This window comes from Ixodes scapularis, unplaced genomic scaffold (genome assembly GCF_016920785.2).
Source record: "Ixodes scapularis isolate PalLabHiFi unplaced genomic scaffold, ASM1692078v2 PGA_scaffold2__306_contigs__length_199485367, whole genome shotgun sequence".
NCBI lineage: Eukaryota > Metazoa > Arthropoda > Arachnida > Ixodida > Ixodidae > Ixodes > Ixodes scapularis.
The window spans coordinates 129,791,711-129,814,944 of NW_024609857.1; the positions used below are offsets into that span (position 1 = coordinate 129,791,711).

Consider the following 23,234-nt stretch of genomic DNA (forward strand, 5'->3'; position numbering starts at 1 on the left):
CGACTGCCAATAATTTATAGCATTTTTTGACCCTCATATGCAGTGTTAGAAATAATAGAAAAGATGCAGGCTAGCTGGTGAACTTTTAAGATCTTGACCAATGTAAAGGAGAAACTAAATGTGGACAACCCACAGACAAAAAGCAAAGTGTTGTCCACTTTGTGTTCCATGTATCGAGTTTCTTAAAACAGAATAGATCTTCGCGTAGCATTCAAAGGCCAATCAGAAAATAAAAGTTCGCGGAGCACCAAGAGCTTTGATGGACTTCCTTCTCCTGATTTTGAAATAAATTCTACATTCATTAACTAAATCACAAGCACCGAATCTTAGCTTGTCACAAAGGACCTAGGTAAAGTATGAAGCAGAACTTTTCACCAAAAGTACTCGGTACAATCACTTGAAATTAAGCGAATGTGTCCGGTTGCATTTTTTACCATGTCGCCATTACATCAAGATGGTCATAATTAAAATTACAATCTTTTTGTAATAAAACAATGATGAGCGTAGGAAAATATTGCTATCAGAAAACAAATTTTTTGTTTGTTTCCAGATGGTGGCGCACAAAAGAGCCGCATACGCAATTTTCCAGCTTGTGATCGCAGGTCCCTATTCTAAAACAAAGTAACTTGCCATCATGTAGTAAACCTTCAATTAAGCCCAGCTCCCATAAATGCCTGGAAAGTTCTAAGGAGTGGTCACATTTTGTTTTGAATGACCTCCCCACTTGCCTTCTGCTGAGCTCTGATGAGTAAGTGCCCCGAACGACTCGACGCTGACTCTAAGCAACTGTTGTACCTTTGAAGGGCCACCATAGTTTTCTCGCAACAAATTCGTAACCCTCGACCCTTGATCACAAAATATTTATTTATAGAAGAGTAGTGTCCAGCCAGTTTTGATGTCAAGACGGCAAATATATTTTAAAAGTTTTTATCGGAAAACACAAGAGGTATATTTCAAGGCCGAGGAAAAACAATTCAAGTTTTGCCCGTTTCTGCCATAGAGTCCCATGTATTTGTTCGTCTAGCTATTACCGCTCGCTCGTAGTGCCACTCGTCCCCAGTAAAGGAAGCCTCGATCCCCGATCCAATCTTCTACAAAAAACGTCTAAGCTAGCAAGGCTGTATAATAAAAGAGAGGGAAAACCAACTGCAGCACCCGCTTCAAATTCTTGCTTTGTTCGTCAACGCACATGAATATGGTCATGTGAGTTACCAGCTATTCTCACTCACAAAAGTTGCATCAAAAGGTGTCGGTCAGTAAGTTTCGCAACGTATCTCGATTCTGTACTGTAATTATCAAGTGCTTTCTTCAATTTTGACACTAAAAACGCAGCTAGATATCCTTAATTTGTCATGCGCCTTGAATATTAGTACTGATTCATTTTAATTGATCCAGTCTTCATTTCTTAAGACTCAAAAATTTGGCACCGCCGTTTTGAAGAGCCGACCGACCGAGTGACGCGGGAACGCTTGCAGTGAGCAAGCTTTTCTGTAAGTAGCTTGCTATTGCCACTCCGCCTGCAGGGAGCGTGCGACTTTAAAGAGGGCGCGGCGCTCTCTCATAGAAGACAGATTCGTAAATACAGAGAGTTTGGCCATTCATTGGGAAGCATAAGAGTCAAATGAGGAGACGCAATTGGCCGAAAGCGTGCTGGGCGTGCTCCAGGGCGTCTGCACAAATTCGAATGTGGACAATCACAAGCCGGAAACAATACCCTGGCAGTGACCGCGAGAAAGGAAAGTAATAAGTGCGTCAGAGTAACTCTCTGTGACTAAAAATATGGTGCACGTGATGTTTCAATCACGGCCGTCCAAAATCGTGGTGGAAGAGCGCGACTTATGGAACGACCGTCATAATTTGTGCGCCAGGCGCCATGCTCCTGTGGGAGTGTGTACATAGGACAAACAGGCCACTGTGTGAACGTGCGATTACGAGATCATGCCTTGGCTCTTCAATCATCACCATCAGGGCATCTCGCCATCCATGTCAAAGACTGTGCCTGCACCCCTGTGTTCAATAAAACTAGAGTCCTCAAGCGAAATCACAGCAAGAAAGCAAGAGAGATACATGAGGCTAAAACTATCATGGCTCACGGGACCAAGTAGGACCAAGTGCATAGGTGCGCCCTCTGTCGCACTGTCTCAAAAAGAGCAGCAATATCTAGACGATTTTTCTTAAATCTAGCGAGTAACTGAAAATATTTCTCAATCCTTTGTTCTTCTTTTTGGAGGGGTAATTTAAGTCGATCATCAGTGTAGTTCGGAGTGTCTTGTTTTTTTTTTCTCTGAGTCTCATCGCATTTGTCACTTCGTTCGCCTCTTTCACGACCATTAGTGAAGATTTTCATCGCATTTGTCACTTTGTTTACCTCTTTCAGGATACATACAGTAAATACCTAGTTGTGAGTAAAGTCACTGGATCCTGGGAAAGTAACGCCAAGTTCCCCGTGTGGTCGCCATCTTGGTCCGTGAAATGAGCAATTTCTCCTTGACCCCTCCGTTCTTGGTGAGCCGATCTAGATTCGCTGGTGACGGGTAGCTTTATGGAGTGGTTTTCTGTATACCGAGATATTGCTAACCACACACCGGCGAAACAAGCGTACACCTTCGTACCACCACCAGATGCTGTGTCGGTGCTTGGAGGCACTGAAAAATAAGTTTACTGTATTGAAATACGCAAGAAGAACAATACAATTATAAGAGATCCGTGGAGATGGGCATGAATAATAAGTTGATTGCATGCAGAGTGCCAAAGACCCTTATATTGGCGAGGAACGCCTTCAGTACGATGATGCTCCATGGTAATCATGGCGCGACTGGTTTAGAACGACCCTCTGGAAGCTTCGAAGGTTTAAATGGACCAAGATGGCGATTTCCATGGCAACATATACCGATTAGCCAATCGCCTTGCTAGGTTTGGGTCGTCTGTATGTTAGTATCCGTTTGTGTCCGGCTAGCAGGTAGGGGAGGCAACGGCGCTACTTTCCCAGGATCCAGTGACTTTAGTTGTGAGTAGCGTTCTTTCCTATCTCTGTCTCTATCCTGTGTTGTCTTTGCGCTACATTGTAATTATGCGGAACCAGCTAGACCGACAACTCATTTTGATTCAACCATGAAGGGTTGCTACATTTAACTCTTATGCGCTTATAAAAATTACATATCTATGATTAAAACTGCTTCTCGCTACCACCGTTATGTGATTCTTTTCGGCTTATGATTGGCCAAAAAGCATGTCAAGCCTTTTGTTTGCGTCTGGTGCACGCCCTGGCTCTGCCCGCTCCTACCATTGACCAAACTCTCTCTATGCACAAATGTAATAGAAAATGGTTGGCAGTGCCACCAGCGACAGCGTCCTGGTTCTGTCGTGATGTGAAGCGCTAGCCACACTGGCCTCTTCTAATACTCCTGTAGCGTCTTGGCCGTGTCTGCCCCTTCCCACAGTCGTGTTTCTCTATCTCGCTCCAGAGTAAAGTTTTCGCCTCTTAAAATTCAAAAACCTACCCGCGGTTGTGTTGCTTTGCATGGGATTTTACTTCCTTCGACCCACAGGAGTTGCCGCGAGCTCAGGTTCAATTGTGTGTCTCACAGTTGTAAGTGGCAACGGCGGCAACACACCGCCATATTTTTTGTTGTTGATCTACGGTGGAATTTGTGCGTCTACATAGCGTATATGTGCTGGGCAGTCCGGAAATCAATATAGGACGACATCTACCGGTGCCTGAATTCATTAAACCCTTCATAAGAAGTACTTTTCGTCTCTTTTATAGTCAGATTGCTCTTTGCTCGCCGGCCATTCGAGTAGATGTACTGGGATTGAGATGATCGCGACGGCATTCACCGGTTCACGGAGGGGATGTGTGCTTTTAATTTCCGGACCTCGTGTAATTAAAGTTAGGGTGGAGTGTCGCCACAAACCTTTTGTTTAGCGCTGTGCGCAGGTTATCTGACATTCGCTAGAAACAAAAGTTGGCTGCTACACCGGATGTCTATGCCATTCCGCCCGTCTTCAATGCGAAATGCTCCCGCTAGGAGCCGCGTCGTGATGCCACTGTCTTGAAGCACGTATCTCTCTCTCTCTATCTATATCTATCTATCTATATATATATATATTTATATATATATCACAAGAGCGTTCTGAAGCTCTCGTAGGTCATGATAAAACCATGTATGGTTCTGTCGGGGCATCAGTCCTGAATGTGCTGAATCATATTTACGAACCGGAGCTTTATTTAAAACGCACGTTTTCTAAAACTTTTTTGAGCGTACCTTCCTCTTGCGTCACGGATTTGTAAAATACACATAATTATGAACTGTGCACAGCTATAGGTCACCTGTATATTGTACACTAGCCTTTTTTTCTGGTCCCGGTTGTCTTTAGGAGTAACAAAACGAGAGTTTTTCTGGCATTCCGATCACGGAGAGCGGAAGAGGAACCGGGAGGCACAAAACCCGAGCGCGCTTAACGCCTCAATCTTTGCACGTGCCACGCTTCAGATGCCGCGGTTCCTCAAGCACCGCGAGAAATGCACTGGACCAGCGGCGCCACCGACCATTCAGAAACGGCTGCTCGGTGATGTGGCCATGCGTGAACTATAGCACTGACAGGGGCTTCACTTTCTCTCCGGAGTACCGCCCGCCATAAAAGGGAAAAACAGGCCACCTTCGGCCGCTCCATCCACTTGACGTGAATGAGGACTACAGGCTGCGCTCCAGGATTACCGGTGACGCGCCTTAGGTTGATTTTGCTTCGTGCGGCCATGATGGTAACACAGGTGAGTGGGCGGGGGCAGACGTGGGAAGCGCTCTAGGTTCGAACCGGAAATGATAGGCGCACATGTTGAGGTTTCACGACGCGCGACGGGCTCTCCCAAAATAAGTGTTTGTTTCGTGCAGAGTATCAGTGTATAGAAAGGTTTCCTACATGGCAAATTATTCTTTCGTTGTGCTTGGGGATCCGTTTCGTGCTTCATACGAGTCCTGAAGCCAATTCTCAAGCCTTTAGGTTTGGTTATTCGTATCAGACGCAAGCTTTGCCCACAAAGACGAAAAAAAGTGCCCCTACAGTTTTCTTGTAGAAGGTATATTTATAGAAAATTTATATAATTCAATATTGTACTAAGGAACACGCTGGGGCGTTGCTTGTGTAGGGTTTTTACTTCGCTAGTCGCGGGTAGAAGGTTTAATAATCTCAAAAATAAAAATTCCGAATAAATTGCACAAGGGCGCGACTGATGCTCGAGTGTTTTTGTGTTTCAAGTGAATTCGAATAGTCATCTTAGCCAGCCCCTGTGATTTTCCGTTGGTTAATAACCTGAACGGATAATAGGAGAGCTTAATACTTTTTTGTCGAAGAGGCTGCGATTTGTTGTATAATATAAGTGGATTAATTGCCGACAAACTTTCGCAAACTGTTCACAGAAATACACATACGGACTTTGAATTTTAGAAATGTGCAGATTTCGTATTGGATTACACGAAATGTAAATTATTCTATTTTGTGGAAATTTCTTCTAAATATAGGGTTATTTTGGTAGCATATCCAGAGCACACACATTGTCTGACATATTTTAATGCATCAAGCTTGCACAATCGCCGGGAAACCCTTTGTGAGAACGTTTTAGCGAACACTCAATAATATATTACAACACTCCTTCACATTACAAATTGTGTTTTTATAATAGCTACACTCAGGAGATACAGATTTATTTTAACTAGGTGTCGGGCTGCAATTATGTCTGTTCAGAATGCATATAAATCAGTGAGGTGAAGAAGACGCCGTCGAAGTAGATTTTAAAGAAATTATTGTTGATAAGTGTGACGTAATAATTTAAATGACACCAAATTAAGTGCGACCAAAGTGAGAAATTTTATTTACAAACCGAGAGCAAAACGTATTATTCACAAAAGTAAAGCGCTGATGAGTTATGGGAGGTCTAGACAATATGTTGGAATTAGCAACATTTTAAACGTCTTCGCCAAGATTTTATGCGAACACTTATGCAAACTGAAATTATTTTAAAATGCCACCCTCTCTTGCTTCTTTTATGTGATCGGCAGAGATATATTGTTAACTTGCCAATACCCAAAAATACTAAAATAAAGGAAATAACGACTCCATGTTGTAATTTAGAGCGCAGTATAAGTGGAAAAAATTATTTTTGTTCAAAGAATTCAAAGATTCCATCAACGAATCAAATTTTTCAAACGCAATGCCAAAACGTGCTTTATTACAAATTATTGTAAAAAAAAAACTTTGGTTTCGCTATTTAGATTGCAAATCAGTGCCAATCTTTCGAAGCCGCTGTAATAACAAGCCCAAAAACTAATGTTATTCAGCGTACTAAACACTCATAAAAATCGAATCTCCTTGATACCTTATGACAGAACAAAACCAACATAACTAAATTTTTCAAGAAGACCCGTTTCAAGTAATCAATAAAACCCTTTCAGTTACTAAAGCCAATAAAGTAAAAATAGAGACACTACCAAATGCATTGAGCGCATTCACAATGAAGGTATCTCAAGGATCGCATTTTCAATCTGTTTGAGGCATCGAGGTTTAGCTATTCACTTCGTAAAGGTCGACTGTCTAGAACTATTTATAACGCAAGCACTAGTTTATGCATATAAACAGTATAAGGCTTTACTCCTGTGGATCTCTGATACGCTCAACCTCCGGCAGCGCCAAGGTAACTACTGGCCATGCGGTTGCACATTTATATTGTTCAAAGTAAAGTCGAGTCAATCATAGACTCAGAAAGTGTGATTGTGGTAGTAGATCATCCTGAGGGATGGTCATAACAGAGGCTATTCCCCTTAACGAAGTGCGGAAGTTACCCAACAAAAAACACGAACGAATAAATGCCACGAGAGAGACCCTACCTCAGAAAGAACAACGGGTATTTGGGTTAAATCCTGGAACGAGGGTGTCAAATTCATCGATAAATCAAACCCCTTTTCTATTAGAAGAAAGCCCCCCTGCCGGAGTCCTTCTTCCCTTCAAATTAGCATTTTGCGGATATCGACATTTGGTAGAGAAGGTTTAGTTGCGTGCAGAGGAGATGAGTACAATTACGTTTACTTTTTGATGGTGTCCTTTATAAATCCTGTGGCGTGTTGCAGTCATTTTGCAGAGTAAAATAACGATAAAAGGCGTGTAGAGCATAACCTTGTTCTTCCTAATTTCCCTACTAAATAATATAGCAGTCGCTTCGACGAACTGGGTTAGAAAACAAGTATTAAAATCTGAATAAACAAAATTTTTAGATACATACGTTAACAAATTTATAACCGCACAAGTTCATGCTATTCTCATGACGCTGCTTAAGCTACTGGCCACCTAAAAAGAGGTTGCCGCCTGAGTCTTCAGTCACTCCACCAGGCGTTCCACAGGGCCGTCAGCTGCCACAGACGTTCTTCCCTGACCCCCATTATCATGGTAATATGTTCGTCGTCTGCGACACTGTATGAAGTTTCCTCCATATGCATTACACGTGTATATGGAGGAAACTTATTATTATTATTATTAACTATCGTGTTGACGCGTAGTGGACAAACTCCGGGCACAGGCGGCAACCTCCTTTAAGAAAGGCATTAAAAACCTTTTGTCACTTCATGTTGAGTACCTAAATATGCCCAGTGATTACATGAAAAAGTAGCTACAACAAGTATCAAATTTTCGTATATATTAATTCATTCTTATAATCCCTCTGGCATTTTCAGTACATCGGGTGTTGACAAAGAAAAAGAAAAACCACCTGACGCGTTAAAACAAGCTGCTTTTGCTCACCTTTATTGATCGAACTACGCGGGATAGCATATCCTAGTACTTCTTCTCAAAACGCGAATGCCTCTAAGATAATCCTAAAAAACTTTTTCGATCTAACTCAATTATTGTTTTTTTTTCACATCTGGTAAACCTCCAATTCCTTAAATAACTTGTGTGCCAATTCTGTTGCAGTGCTGCATCCTGGCTGTCCTTCTCGCAGTAACTGACGCGGGTGGATTCGGCGGCGGGGACGGTGGCGGGTACGGTGGCGGGGGTGGTGGATACGGCTTCGACCAAGGTCAGGGATTCGGCCTCCATAAGGTACACTGATAAGTCACCATTTGGGTATATTCATTTACTATTATTTCGCGATTCTGCCATCCCGGTTAAGGGCCAAGGCAGCAGTAGGCGCCAAAAGTATGATTGTTGATGCAAGCTAGATATATAATTAAAAAAAAAACGCAAGTATATAAGAGAAAAAAAAAGAATATTACATTTTTTCTGTTATGGCGAATAAGAGCGCAGCTCTTGAGGAGCAGGAGGGTAGGATACGGAGAAGAGGTTATGCTTCTACTCTACCTCCGTACCCTCCCTCTTCCTCTCTCGCTCGCCTCCACTTTAGCGGGAAGTTTTGCTAAATTTTCCCGCTAAATGTAGAGAGAAATTGTCGCGAAAATTTTCCTCCTAAATTTATCGAGAAGGCTCAATTGATGTTGAGGTCACGTGACGTAAATTTCCCCGCAAAATATAGCGGGAAAATGTTCCCACTAAATTTAGCGGAACAATTTCCCCGTTAAATTTACCGTGAAAATTTCCCCGCTAGATTCAGCGAAAAAATTTCCCCGAAAAATTTAGAGAAAAATATTTTCCCGCTAAATTTAGTGGGATGATTTTCCCGCTATATTCAGGGGAACCTTTTCCCGTTAAATTAAGAGGGAAAAATTTCTCGCTAAATTTAGCGGGGAAACGTCCCATAATGCAACGCGCGCGGTTACGCTGACGCCGACGGCGACGCCGCCTAAGTTCGAAACTGGCGCCTAAGAGCTGCGCTCCAAAAAGAGGTCAGCTATAAACTACACCCTGCACAGGAACACCAACCACCACAACATTTTCCTGGTTATCTGAACATTTCGAAAATACACCTACCACTGGGCTGCGAAGTTAAGCATGATGTAGAACATATATAATTCAATTCAATTCATGTCCCAAAATATTTATATGCAACAATGCCTTCGGCGTCTACACAATTATGAAGCATCAAATTCCATCAGCCGTTGTTTTACTTTATAAACATCACTGCGGATCGATGTACGTAGAGTTGTACACAAAGATAAGAAGTTTCTTGATTCTCGGCGTGGAGGTGCCAAACACAGCACGTTCCCGTCTAAAAGTAATGAAGTGCCCTATGATATTTTTTTTCAAAACGGTTTCACCTATCACTGCTGTAGATAAAACCAGTTTCATGCAAAGAAACGGCGAGACATTTTGTTGCGGAACAAGTACCAATCAGTAGTAATGGTAAAAAACTGCTCGTGTTTTTTATATTCACTAAACAATTTCATCTTCCTCTATCTATGTCGCCGAGCCACATATTCGCCAACGACATAGCAGATAAGCCAACTTTTAGTTACTGGTTCTTCCACCCAAATAGTTTCTTGTATTAGGCATTAATAGTCATGTATATAAAGAAAAAAAACTTCCGCATATCTTGTCGACTGATCAGTGTTGTACGAAACGGCGTTCCTGGAACGCGTTCCTTTTAGGAGGAACGAAGGAACGCCGCCGTTTCATTTTGCATCCATGGAACTGGATCGGGAACTCGTTACATTTTTACGGGAACGGAAGAAGGAACGGCGTTCCTTTTTCTTCGTCCGGTGGGGTCATTTTTATTTTATTTGTAAACGGGGAATTTTGAAAAAAAAAGCATAAAAACATTATATTTACGAAGAGGAGGATCTCGCTCAGTTTATTTGTTACTTAGGGTTTATTTTGTGGGGTCCTCACTTGGTAACAGTAGGGTGCAGGAGAGCTAGTGACCATTGATTATTTTTTCAGTGCCCGAGACTGCGGCACAGAAATCGGAAAATTTGGTCAAAGGAAAAGACAGAAAAAGGGACGTCTCGAACTCAGTTACTTTTCTTGCTTCCACGAATCCTCATACACAGAGAAATCTAAGGCCGACTGCAGCCATCACTGAACTTCTACAAAGAAACCAGTTACACCAAAAGAACATGTTACTATACTTCATACGCAGCCTTGTATACCAAACATTGGTGAGATGCACAGAATTTAACCTTCCTTCTCTGTCCTCTTCTCCCACCTTCGAACTGAACGAGTCCAACCTTCACGAAGGACTGGTAAATTTCAAGACTGACCTTCAAAAAGCCCTACCTTCTTCTCCATTTGCTCGTCTTGCTGACAGCAGTATCGAGAAGCAACTGTTGTTAAGTTTGAACACGGGACTTTGCTAGATTGAAACGTGTGAGGTTGTTGTTAAACGCTCGTGCAATGGGGGTAACAGTATATTTGGCTCGTCTGAATTGTCGACCACAAACGTGACTATGGCAAAACGCTGAGATTTTTAAAAGCGAATATATCAACAAATGAAACCTTGCTTCCGCTCGTTTTCTTCTCCTAGCGTCCTTCCATCACGGCATTCAAATTGGTATGTTGCCATTTAATGGGATAGATAAAAAATGTTCGTTTAATCTAACTAAATATTTTAATTAGCAAAATACAAATGTAACGTATATGTAACGACACGTTCCATTTCTTTAAACTGTAACGGGAACGAGTTCCTTTCTTGCAGATGGAACTTGTAACGGGAACGCGTTCCAAAAATCAAGAGGAACGAGGAACGAGCTTCCGTTCCTCTTTTTGAGGGACTTGTACAACACTGCCACTGATTCAGTTTCATAGTACTATCCTTACGTGGAATAGTCTTCAAAACTGATCACGTATGTTGCCCTAAAATAAACTTAGAAACGACACCTACAAAACCATTTCGCACGATATAGAGGCAAGTACAGTCATTGAACATAACTGCGCAAATTATGGCCTTGCATCGAAACCTGCGAATATACGCGGCGTTTGAATACAGTACGAGTTTTGGAACGCGTCTTCTTTTGGTATGTTAAGCCTCTCGCACTTCTCACGGGTTGGAAAGTCCACAAATCAAGACAAATTATGTCACAGGGGACGCGGACGGGTCAGACCGTCTTGATCCTTGTGATATGTATTAGCGATTTCTCATAAGGCTAACGGGTTCGAGCATAACTACACCGTCACAGCAATCTACGGCTGATGAAGTTTCAAGCCGGCCGACCAGCTCCCATGTAGAACACAACTCAATGATATCCTGGCAGTCATAGCTTTCATCGCCGAACACGTCGGATTTTTCGAGAATGACGATCAGGTGGCAGTAATTTGACACGACGCTTAATTGTTATGATATTGTCATGTGTAAAATTATCGAACTCGCTTAATACGCCAAAAAGAGACTAGTCAAGAACATGCTCCAAGCATTCATAGTGTGTGTAACGAATGCTGTGCGATTGACCTTTTGATTACAGGCCTATTCGCAAGAAGGGTGACAGGTTTCTTTCTCCCTTTGGTAAAAACAAGGTACAAGCGTTGGATTCACGGCAGCGCTAACTCAGCGCTATACACAAAACACTAACTTTGCGCTATGCCAGCACTGTATCCGTACTGAGATGTGAGTGACCCTGCCTATTCATGCTTACGCACTCAATTCAGCGCTAACTTAACACCGAGTCTGCGCAGAAAAATGGCCGTGAGACAGCACTGCCATTAACTTTGCGTTATACCCTATAACTCATCTGTGAACCGGTCGTAACGGTGTCCCGGAAACGTGTCCATTAGCTACATGAGGTCTGGTACTGCTTGCAGTGGCAACCTTACAAGTTCGGCTACCATGTGCTGGATGGCCACGGCCACCAGCACCGAGAGGAGAAAAGCGACGGCGTCGGCAATGTGCGCGGCAGCTACGGCTACACGGACGCGTATGGTCACTACCGCCAGGTGGAGTACGTGGCCGACCAGTACGGCTTCCGGGCAAAGGTCCTCACTAACGAGCCCGGGACGGCCAGCAAGAACCCGGCAAACGTCAAGGTCTTGTCAACTAGAGGCGGGGAACACGGTCGCTGAGGCTGCCCCAAATGGTCCGTCCAGATGCTACACCGTCATCAGAGATGTGTGCGTATGCTCCTTGGCTGCGTCGCAGCAATTATGCTGCCTGTGAGAGGGGTGACTCCTGTAATTTGTTTCAGCTTAAGTCCAGACGAAGTCGACGCGACGAGCTGATAGTACCAATCAGGCAGCGTTAAATGTGCACCATAATAGTGTTGGCCGTCTTTCAGTACGTGTTCTATCATCGCTGAACCAATCATAAACAAAAAAGGCCTAGTGACTTAAACTTTTGACGCTGCTTGATTGGTCCTACTGCCTCGTAGCGTCGTCTGCGTCTGGACTTAAGTTGAAACGAAGTACAGACGCAAGCTGTGTTGAGTGTTGGGGGAAGGGTCTAAGGCGGACTATCGTCGGTGACAGGTCAAGAACGAAGTGGAAGCTTGTAGTGTAGCCGATTGATTAAGTAGAGTAAGCCGGAAACGCCGACATGGCGGTACCATTCTCACCATTTTCTTTGTTCTTTATTGACCTCATCACTTCTTCTTTCTTCACATCAAACACTAAAATTCACCCTCTCTTTAAGGAAATGTACGCATCAATATAAACAAACTAGAAGAAGTACTAAAATGAGCGAACTAAACTGAATCAGTTCTGAGTGCAATGATTATGGCACTGTGTGCCCAAATCTTTCTGGAGGCCCTCGCTCTCTGCAGCTCCGACGAAGAGGCTGCGTTTGAGGCGTTTGCGGTCCTTGCTGGTCAACGTCTGGTGTATTTGACATCATCTGTTGTCGGCTTGGAACCACGAAGTCGCTGGTGACAGGCTGCTCTCTTCCTCGGAAGTAATCTGTGGCATGGATGGCGGCTTACTTCTACGTGGAGAACGGGTTGTCGTCCCATCTACGATGACTACCAAGGTCATCGCCCTGGGTCTCGACTCACACTTGGGAATAGTACGAACAAAACAAAGGTCGAGACAGTGGTATTGGTGGCCAGCCATGGATGCCGAAGTGGAACACGCTGTTCGAAATTGTCTGATCTTCTAGACAGCACACAAGTCTGCGAAGACATCTCCGGCTCCTCTGCATCACATACCACTTCCCGCGCATCCCATCCTCGTCGCCAAATGTAGTGTAGCCGATTGATTAAGTAGAGTAAGCAGGGAACGCCGACATGGCAGTACCATTCTCATTGTCTTCTTCGTTCTTTATTGACCTCATCACTTCTTCTTTCTTCACATTAAACACTACAAAGCTCCTCCCGCTTCTTTCCACTTTAGTAAGGCGATTGCAGGAGAGGAGGCGACCTCCTCTCCACCGTTCGCTTCGCTGAAGTGGAAAGGGGTGGGAGGAGCTTCCACTTCGTTCTTGACCTGTCACCCACTATGGACTGAAATTCTGGAAAGTGTTTTCAGAAAGGGAGGAACCAGTGGAGGGGGATAAGGCGTCATACTACATGCGACTTCTGCGGTAAAAGTGAATAGAGTGCCATTTTTATGGCACTACAGCGAAACGTTGCAGAAAATATAGACTCAGTGACGCGGACTCAAATGTTGTAGAAAGCCTCGTGCCAATGCTTTCCATGGCATTGCATACAACCTTCTAAAAACAAAAGCAGGATAATCAAGTGGCCTCATCTTAGTATGACTAATAAAAAAAAATTGTTCAAGAGAAACTGGGACGTGAAAAAAGTATGTGTCTTTTTTTTTGTGCATGCGCACATTCAAATAAGAAGCTAACGTTGAAGCAAGTAGCATGCAATGGCACTCCAGAAGCTTTGCCTAAAAGCTACCATTTAGTTTAGAAAGCCTGTTGTTCATAATTGCTCGCCCAGTGTATATATTATGTGAGCTTTAGTCTTGTGTTCTAGCGTCGCCGGTTTATTTAAAAAAAAAATGTACATTCATGAGTTACAGCAACAAAAATGCTTCGACCCATCTGGAATTTTGAGCCGTGTAAAAAAGCTTTGCATTGCTTGAATTAGGCGTTCATTAGCTGATTTATATATATTTGTGTCCTGCATTTTATGTTTATTGAAGTTCGAGTTTAGCAGAGTGTGTTGAAAAAAATTGTGGATACTGCGGTTTAAATATATGTATACTTCTTGTGTTGCTGTAAATTTTGCCTCTTGGTTTGCGGTATGTACAATCACGAGCATGGCAGCCTGGCTCAACTGGCGGCCTCCATGTGAAGATTTATAATGTTCTTAACATTTCTTTTCATTCTTAAATCTGTCCTGAACGTACTTTTACTTCGCGCTGTCTTTTCTGTGTATTTAGATAACATTGTTATTGCCACATTTTTGCAATGCCATTAACGGGAACTAAAACAAATTAAATGAACGATTTTTGTAAAGCGTGTACAGGACTAGGCTCCGTTGTGAAACCAATATGCCTTTTGCCAAATTGCCCGGACGTCGAGGAAAATGCTGGGAACGTAGGTACACGCGCTGCACGGGTGCAAAATTCTTATATAACAAATTAGTATTGAATAACCAAAATGATGCGCTGATGAACGGGCGAGCAAGCTGCCATTTGTTCTGGATTTATGCTTTAGAAAAATTACTATTGCAGACGACATTACGTGCAGTGTATGTACGTATACTCGGGAAAGGTCCTTGCTGCGTTATTAATTTAGATAAGAAAGAAGTCTATAATGGTTCGATCGGAACGTTATTCTTAAAATCGTCGGTAAGGCTGAAGTGGGACTTCACTAATATATTTCTCATCTTTCATAACCTTGCGTTCTTGGGCCAGCGCAGAGGGTAGGTTGCTTCAACATTTATCGTATTTATATGCTTTGGTATGTATACATGAGCGCCAATAAATACGCTGCTAACTTAAAACATTACGCGAGTATTTAGCTTAGTGCATAATGACGTTCGATGATATTGTGCTATTTGTTAATAACTTTCCTCTAGCGACCTGTGTTCATTATTACTGATACAAAGAAAACGTATGCTGAAATAAAAAGCATTTGTTATTACTTCTGGTTGTTGTGTCATTTCTTCTGTCCCACCAGTGATTACATGTTATGGCACTTCACGCCAGCGCCCAAACGTAGCCCTAGTTATCAAATATATTTGTATTTTTAATTTGAAAACATAGCCACGTATTGTGTCGTACTCTGATAAGCCAATTACCAAAAAAAAAACTGGTATATTTATTTGACTTTAAAATGACATAAACAGGATATTAGATTTTTACTACAATTTATCCGAGATTGATAAGAATAGATAACTTTGCAATTTGTTAAGAGTTCCTGTTGAAGAACAGCGCGACTGGGACGAGGACTAAAAGACGAAGAGAACACAAGAGAAGCGCTGACTATCAGCTGGTTTGTTAATAGAGCATGGGGAAGAAAGACAATGAAATGAAAAACATGGAGTCAAATGTTAGCGCGCTTCCTGGGCGCCTCGTGAAATATGACCCTTCTGTTTTTTTCATCTGATTGTATAACTTGTTTTCTTCTTTCTTTCATCAGCATTTAGGTAAAATGTTCTGGACACAAAAATTTGTACTGTGTTTGAGATTCCCACTTAGACATGACAGTGTCAAAGAAAGGGCGAAAAAGAGAAAGGAAAACTGGGGGGTATGAGCGGTGGAAAAAAAAAGGGGGGGGGGATGCAAGGCCACATTTTCGGCATCGTGCTATAACAAAAAGCTTTTTTTCAAAAATCTGAAACGGGTGTATTGCAACATTGTAAAGATATTACTGAAAAAAAAAGACTGGCAACATTCGACGGCTTTTGTGCACCTGTACCATTCCTTGACACCATTTTAAAACTGGCAACTGGCTCACAGGCTAGTTATGCATAGCAATAACAATGCGTGGCCATTCCGTGCAATCTGCCAACTCGTCGGCTTGCTAGAAAGTAATAGTCGTTTTTTAGAGAGAGGGTTCGGTGACGATGAAAGTTGCAAAAAAATTAATTCGTAACTCTTAATTTAATAAAAAAATGTTTCGAAGAATAATAAAAAAAGGTTCTTGCTGGTACTATATCCCGTTTTTTATTGGAAGAGAACAGATCTCAATCACTAATATTTAGACCTAATATTAATCTAGGCACTTCTACTGGCTGCTAATATTGCTGTAAAGGCACACAAACATGAATACTGTGCCAATTTAGATGCCAGAGCACCTTTTCGAAAAGACTCCAGTGTTTCCTCCAGTCCAACAGGACATTAGATGTTCAAAACATAATAACTGGAAAGCAAGTATCTGAGGGCAATGGCGAAGTTTTTTAGCCCCGAAATTACAATTGGTAGGTTAATTGCCACTATGAATGCCGCTAAACGTACGGGTTCCCCAGAAGAGTAAATCAAGAATACAAACAATGCCGTGTATGTAGCTTATAACATATTTATAAAGGGTAATAAAAATTACGCACGAATATTTATCTTCTTTTGACAGCTCAGTACCTGTTTCATTTACACAGGGTGCCTATTAAACTTACTTATATACCGATTTCCACCGCTTCAGATACCCGGATCATTATTACTACTAGCAATTTTCTTAAAATGATATATGTGGACGGTGTAACATCAGCTCCGGAGCGCAAAAAGTAGGGTTCGAACCCTGGGCAATCTCCTCTCGAAATAGTCTTTGGGCCGTGATTTATAGCCTTAGTTGCTTTGCGACGTACATTACCAGCCTTGTTATTTAGTTACATGTAACAAAAATAATTAAGCAATATGAGAAATTCGAAACAAACTCGTACTAAGTGACACTATCACTAAGCAAGGTAGAAATTCAGCGTCCTGGATTTCGATACACGGACATCGGTCCCGCAATTAGTGACGTCCTAGCGTTAATTAGCGGTCGACAGGGTCAAACCGAAATCACCATCGGCTCCAGGAAGACACCCGCTACTTGGGGAGCAGGGGAAAAGTCGGAGGACCCGGAAATCTGGCGGTGAGCCGTGTTTTTCTCAGCGAGGCGGCGGGAGCTGCGCTAAGCCTACTTCGGCTGCCACGCCGGCGGCCGCGGTAGCGGCACTTCAGGCCGTCTCCCGGACTCCAGAGGACCATCATGGAGGTTGTCGAAGTGGAGGGTGAGCCGATCTCACCCGAAGAGTGCACGAGAGACTATGGGTGGTATGAATATCACCGCAAGACCAAGAACACGGATTTGGTGGGAAAGCGATCGCAAGGCGGTGACGTCAGCCGCGCCGAAGGCGCGAAGAACTTTCGAGAAGGAAGAAAGGCGCCGCGACAGCCGCGACGCAAGGGGCCTAAGGAGCCGGAACTTCCGCGGGACGACATCAAAATCATCATGAGGCCGAGGAACGGGTTGGACCTCCACAAATGCAGCCCGACCGAAATCCTGAATGGGCTACGGAGAGCCGTCGGTATGGAGGCGTCCCAAACTGAAAACGACGAACTGCGCATCAATGCGGTGCGTAACGTATTCCTGATTAGCACCCCATATATGGACCGTGCCGGCAAGTACAGGACGGTTCAGAGGATCCAGCTACGCAACCGAATCCACGAGATCAGCACTTACGTAGCCCCTCCAGAGGGGAGCGCCAAGGGGGTGATTCACAACGACCCCCGCGAAGCCACGGAACAAGACATCCTGGAAAGCCAATTTAGCGTCGAAACCCGTCAATTTTCAGCGCCAGGCGATTGGGCGCCACCAACAGCGTGCTCATCATCTTCGAGGACGAGAAGGTCCCATACCATGTCTATTACCAAGGAGCGGAGTACAGGTGCTATCTGCACAAGAAAAAACACGAGGTCTGCGGGAACTGCGGAGCCTTCGGACACCGGGGGGACGTATGCCCCAGGGAAGCAGGAACCCTACCAAAAGTTTGTCTCAAGTGTGCACTGAAGTACCCAACATCGGATCACCCGTCTGAACCGAGATGTGCCATGTGCGGGAAGGATCATGAAACGGGAGATAAGAAATGTCGACAACGCTACCGAACGCCCTACCTAGTGCAAAAACGCCGGTGGGACAAGGAGAGACAAGCCAGGGAGCACCAGAGACCCCAAAGTGATGACCGCCAGAGGCCCCGTACGAGATCGCTGTCCTACTCCCGGCTCCCCCAGGCGACCAGGCCCAGGGGAACCAGGTCCAAACCCCGGCTTCGGCGAAGCAATGATCCCGATCCCGAGGACGAGCCCGGAGCAGGACGCCAGAGAGCCGCAGCCCTAAACAAACATCAAGAACCCCAAGCCGGGACCAGGAGAGGAAACGATACCAGACTCAATAGAAGGTGAGCTGGACGACCGCGGCCTCCCAATCTAATAAAGATAGCCACAGTCAATTAAAATCCGAAATGGCACTCCTTAAGCAGATGATGGATAGACTGAGGAAGGAAAATCTAGAACTTAAGTCGCGACTAGAGCGCATGCAAAGCGATGGCCCTGACGCGCAAACCTCGGTGGGGGGTACCCTTAAGCGGAAGGCGGAAGAACCCGAATTGGAGGAAGACCCGACGAAGGGAATAAACGTAGCAATTATAAAGGAGACGGTCAAGGAGACGCTCAAGGAACTCATGCCGGAGATCGTAGGGGCTTGTAAAACGGCGATCATGGAAGAGTTAGATCACAGAAGAGTGCTTAACACCAGGTACATGACACAAGGAACGTACGCGGAAATTGGACAGGGTCCCCTACCTCAAGCGGGAGGTCCTGTCCGTAATTCTAAACCATACGAGCGCCCGTCACGAGACGCTAGACACGGACTACAGGATCGGCCAGACCTCACCCCTCCACGTGCGGCATGTTCGCTTCCCCTATGTGTTGCAGGTATTGCTGTACATCCCCCCTTTCTCGTAGGTAGCCTCTACAGTTCCACTGCAGTGCAACTGTAGATGCTACCTACGAGAAAGGGGGGATGTACAGCAATACCTGCAACACATAGGGAAAGCAAACATGCCGCAAGTCTTGGCGTTACAGGACACCTTTGGGATAGTTATAAGTTGGCAGGGTGCAAAGCCTATGTAACTGTACAACGGGAAATAGACCAACCGTCGGTAACCACACTAGTACACAGAAATATCCCCGTTATCAACCACGACACGGGCATGAAAGGGGTGGAACACGTACTCACAGAACTAATTTTCACAAGGGGTAAGAAGAAAGACAGCATATTCGTGTTGAGTGTCTACAGCCGACCACACAAGACGGTCGGTTTCCGAAGGCTCTTCGCGAAAGTGGCGGTGATAGCCAGAAGGCGGGACATGGCTCACATTAGGGGATTTTAACGCGGCACATACGGCCTGGGGATACACGAGAGTGGATAACCAGGGCAGGAAACTCTACCAAGTCATAGAGGCGGAACAGTTCACGATTCTAACGGACCCCAGGCAACCCACCCGGAGGGGAAACGTGCGCCAGAGGGACACTACTCCCGACCTCGCGTTCCTCAAACAATGGGGTCCAGCCGCATGGAGGAACACCCAGACAGACCTCGGGAGTGACCACTTCATAATAGAAATTAAAATAACGGGACACATCCCCCCGAAACAGTATAACAACACCCAGCGCATCACGGACTGGCACGCGTTCCGAGCCGCGCGAAAGGAAAGGGAACTAGTAATAGGCAATCTGCAAGAATGGTGCGCCACCTTACAGCAGAACGCTAGTCGAGCGACCAAAACAGTGCAGACTGAGGACAATGAATGTGTGGATCCCCACCTCCTTCACATGTGGGAAGCCAGGGACAGCCTCAAGAGGCGACTAATACGCAGCAAGCATAACCGAGCGCTAAGGCAGAAATTCATAGAGCTTCAAAGGACCATAGAGAAGCACGCTAACAAGTTGGAGGAGCAGAGATGGGACGATATCTGCACGGAAATGGGAGCGGAAAGCGCACCTGGAACCTCTTAAGGCACCTCCTAGACGAGACGAGCTCGAGGTACTATTACAAGCAGCGGATGGCCACCCTCATACACAACTACCAAGGAACCGTACAGGACCTGCTGAGCGAACTCCGAGCATGCCTCATAGATGCTAGCCCCAGTGTTCCGCCGGAGGAATACCCCGGGGATCCCAACCCGGAGATGGACCGCGGAAGAACCCGAATTGGAGGAAGACCCGACGAAGGGAATAAACGTAGCAATTATAAAGGAGACGGTCAAGGAGACGCTCAAGGAACTCATGCCGGAGATCGTAGGGGCTTGTAAAACGGCGATCATGGAAGAGTTAGATCACAGAAGAGGTCAGGAGTGCCGCCCTGTGGGTCCGAACAAAATCGGCGTCGGGACCGGACGGCATCACCAACAAAATGATTAGGAACTTGGACGAAGGCTCCCTACAGGCCCTCACAAATTACATCAACGACGTATGGAGCACAGGGCACCTGCCAAACGAATGGAAGGAAGCTAAGATGATCTCCCTCCCTAAACCAAATAAACCCCTGGAGCCGGGCAACCTTCGCCCCATATCTCTAACATCATGCCTAGGAAAGTTAATGGAGCACGTGGTGCTGGCCCGGCTCACGCATATGGCGGACGACAAGGCGCTCTTCCCGGACACCATGTACGGTTTCCGAAAAGGCCTCTCAACGCAGGACGTCCTCCTCAGACTGCATAACGACATACTCGCCGCTCCCCCCCCCCCCCCCTACACACGACACCTGGGTGGTGCTGGGACTGGACCTTGCGAAAGCTTTCGACAACGTAGCACACGCAGCAATCCTTAATGGACTGGCGCAAATGAACGTAGGCAAGAACGCGTTCAGATACATCCAGGATTTCCTCACTAGCCGAACGGTCCGAATCAGTATAGGCGACACCCTGTCACCACCGATACGGACTGGGGGAAAGGGCACACCACAAGGTGCGGTCCTCTCCCCTCTTCTCTTCAACGTAGTAATGAGAGGGCTTCAGGCAAAGCTAGCGCATCTCCCACATATTCACCATAGTCTCTATGCCGATGACATTACTCTCTGGATCAACAAAGGGAGAAATGGTGACACACAAGACAACCTGCAGGAGGCGGTTAGGATAATAGAGAAATACGCAGCAGACTGCGGACTGCAATACTCCCCTCAGAAAACGGAACTCCTTCTGCTATACCGCGGGCAGCACCAACCGAAGGGCCCCTCAAAGAATCACGCCTCACCTCACACGATAAAAGTGCTCGGGCTGCTCATCCAAAGGGACGGACACAACACGGAGTTCGTCCGCAAATTTGGAAAACCGGCGGAGCAAGTAGTCCAGACTGCTGACAAAGGTGGCCTCAAGGCACAAGGGCCTCTCGGAAAGACATCTCTGCAGGCTGATAAGAGCCTTCATAGTCTCTAGACTGGTATACACAACTCCATACATTAAACTCCTGGCAAAGGAAGAGGAACGCCTGAATGCACACCTCAGATCCCTCTTTAAACAAGCGGTGGGGCTACCCAAGTCAGCGACCAATCAGCGGCTACTAGAAATGGGACTGCAGAACGCAATCCGAGAGCTAGCAGAAGCCACACGCACAGCCCAGGAATCAAGACTCACCCAGACGCGGGCAGGGGTGGAAACCCTTAAGAGGATCGGGTACCACTGCGAAAGTTCAGGACACGAGGCAAGAGTACCGGAGAGCTTCAGGAACCTGCTACACATTATCCCGCTACCACGCCACATGGGCGGAGGAAGCGAGGGGCGCCGAACTCACAGAGTCAAGGCGCTGCAACAGGCGTGGGGCAACAAACCCAACGTGTGTTATGTGGACGCCTCACCGTACCCACAAGAGAGGGCACACGTGATAGTGGCCATAGAACCAAACGAAGGAGCCACAATCACCGCCTCGGTGAGAACCCCAAACACGAGAGAAGCCGAGAAGTGCGCCATCGCGCTCGCCATAAATGAGATAGGACGCAGCGGGAGGGACGGGGCTATCATCTCGGACTCCCAGGACGCCATAAGACGATTGGAACAGGGTACAGTTGCAAACACCGCCCTTAGACAACTAACGTCTAGCCCCACTAAAGGGAAAATCGCGATCCGATGGACACCAGCCCATGCGGGTCTAGAGGGAAACGAGCGCGCTGACAGTCTCGCCCGCGAACTAACCGCTCAGGCAGACATCACACAAGCCCCTAAATCCCCGACCCCACTAACAGGCTACAGGGACATCTTAAGTCACTACCGCTCGGATAGGGCCAGGTATCCGGAACCACACAAGACACAAGGCATCAGGCAGTAATAATTAGACAGGTACAGGCCAATGCACTACCGAACCCACACATACTAAGTAAGATACACCCCGACGTTAACCAACCCAGCTGCCGGTGGTGCGGGGATCAGGCAGACATGCAACATATCTTATGGAAGTGCCCACATATCGTACCTAAGGTATTTAAGACAAGTAACGAATGGGAAGCCGCGGTTGTAAGCCCCAGCAAGGACACCCAACTGACCATCGTACAACTCGCGGAAAGAGAAGTGCAACCCAGGACCTGGATCCTTCAGGACCCTGGGGGACCACTTCCCAACACCAACTTAGCAACACAGGCACGAAGGGGTGCCCGGACTCAACAGACTTCGGAATCCATCTTCCTTTGGGCCAAATAAAGTCTTTATTCATTCATTCATTCCTGGATTTCTTTTCTTTCCTGAAATATAAAGTCTCATGTATTAGAACGATTTTTTAAGCCTTTGTTTGTCAACTGACCTTCTGCTCCGCAACCAACAATATTTTGCTCTATCTGCAGAATGCCGAGATTGCGAGGGCAAGACCGACATGTTTTGAATAGCTAGTTCGTGAAACGTTGCAGGCATTTTCACAATTGTTTAGTGCCTCTTTCAACGTTTCCTGGTTCAAGGTGCTAAAATTCAGGAACGTTCAACTCGGTCAATTTCATTAATATTTTGTGTAACCAAATATTCCGAATCATCAAAAAGCACAAACATTAAAATGAGATATCGGCTGCTCCTGGTACCAGCCATTTTACATTTATATTTTATTTATAAAGTTTTCCGAATGTCAATACAACGCTATAACCGCCGCAAACTTTCCTTCACTTATGCACGGACGTTGCTGTCACGTGCGTGACAAACTGTAGGACTGCGCAGAAAAGAAGGTGAAGGCAGTCGATCACTTGATAGTTCCTAATTTTAGAGTACTTCCGTTCTTAAAACATGTCTATAATTTTTGTAAAAGCAATGCTTTCTTATTACCGAGAAGTTAGATACCTTAGTCGCACTGAAGAAAAAAAAGTAAAAAGAAAACGCTCGCGAAGCATGGAAGAGTCTCCGATAAAATTTTAGTTGAAATGTGATAAGCTGCAAGACTAGGCGGTTCCTTGCACATGGTCAGAGAAATGACGCAACAAAATATAGATATTGTGTCGTGTATACGGACGATACTAAAAAACACCTTCT

General features: G+C 45.3%; 1 protein-coding gene across 1 annotated transcript; it reads left to right on the forward strand.

Annotated features, from left to right (window-relative positions):
* The first annotated feature begins 4,759 nt into the window (after window positions 1-4,759).
* Window positions 4,760-11,934, forward strand: LOC8029554 (cuticle protein 16.8-like). The gene is made up of 3 exons (XM_029975708.2): window positions 4,760-4,771; window positions 7,960-8,088; window positions 11,677-11,934. The coding sequence occupies exons 1-3, from the start codon at window positions 4,760-4,762 to the stop codon at window positions 11,932-11,934; spliced, it is 399 nt and encodes a 132-aa protein (XP_029831568.2).
* Window positions 11,935-23,234: the final 11,300 nt, after the last annotated feature.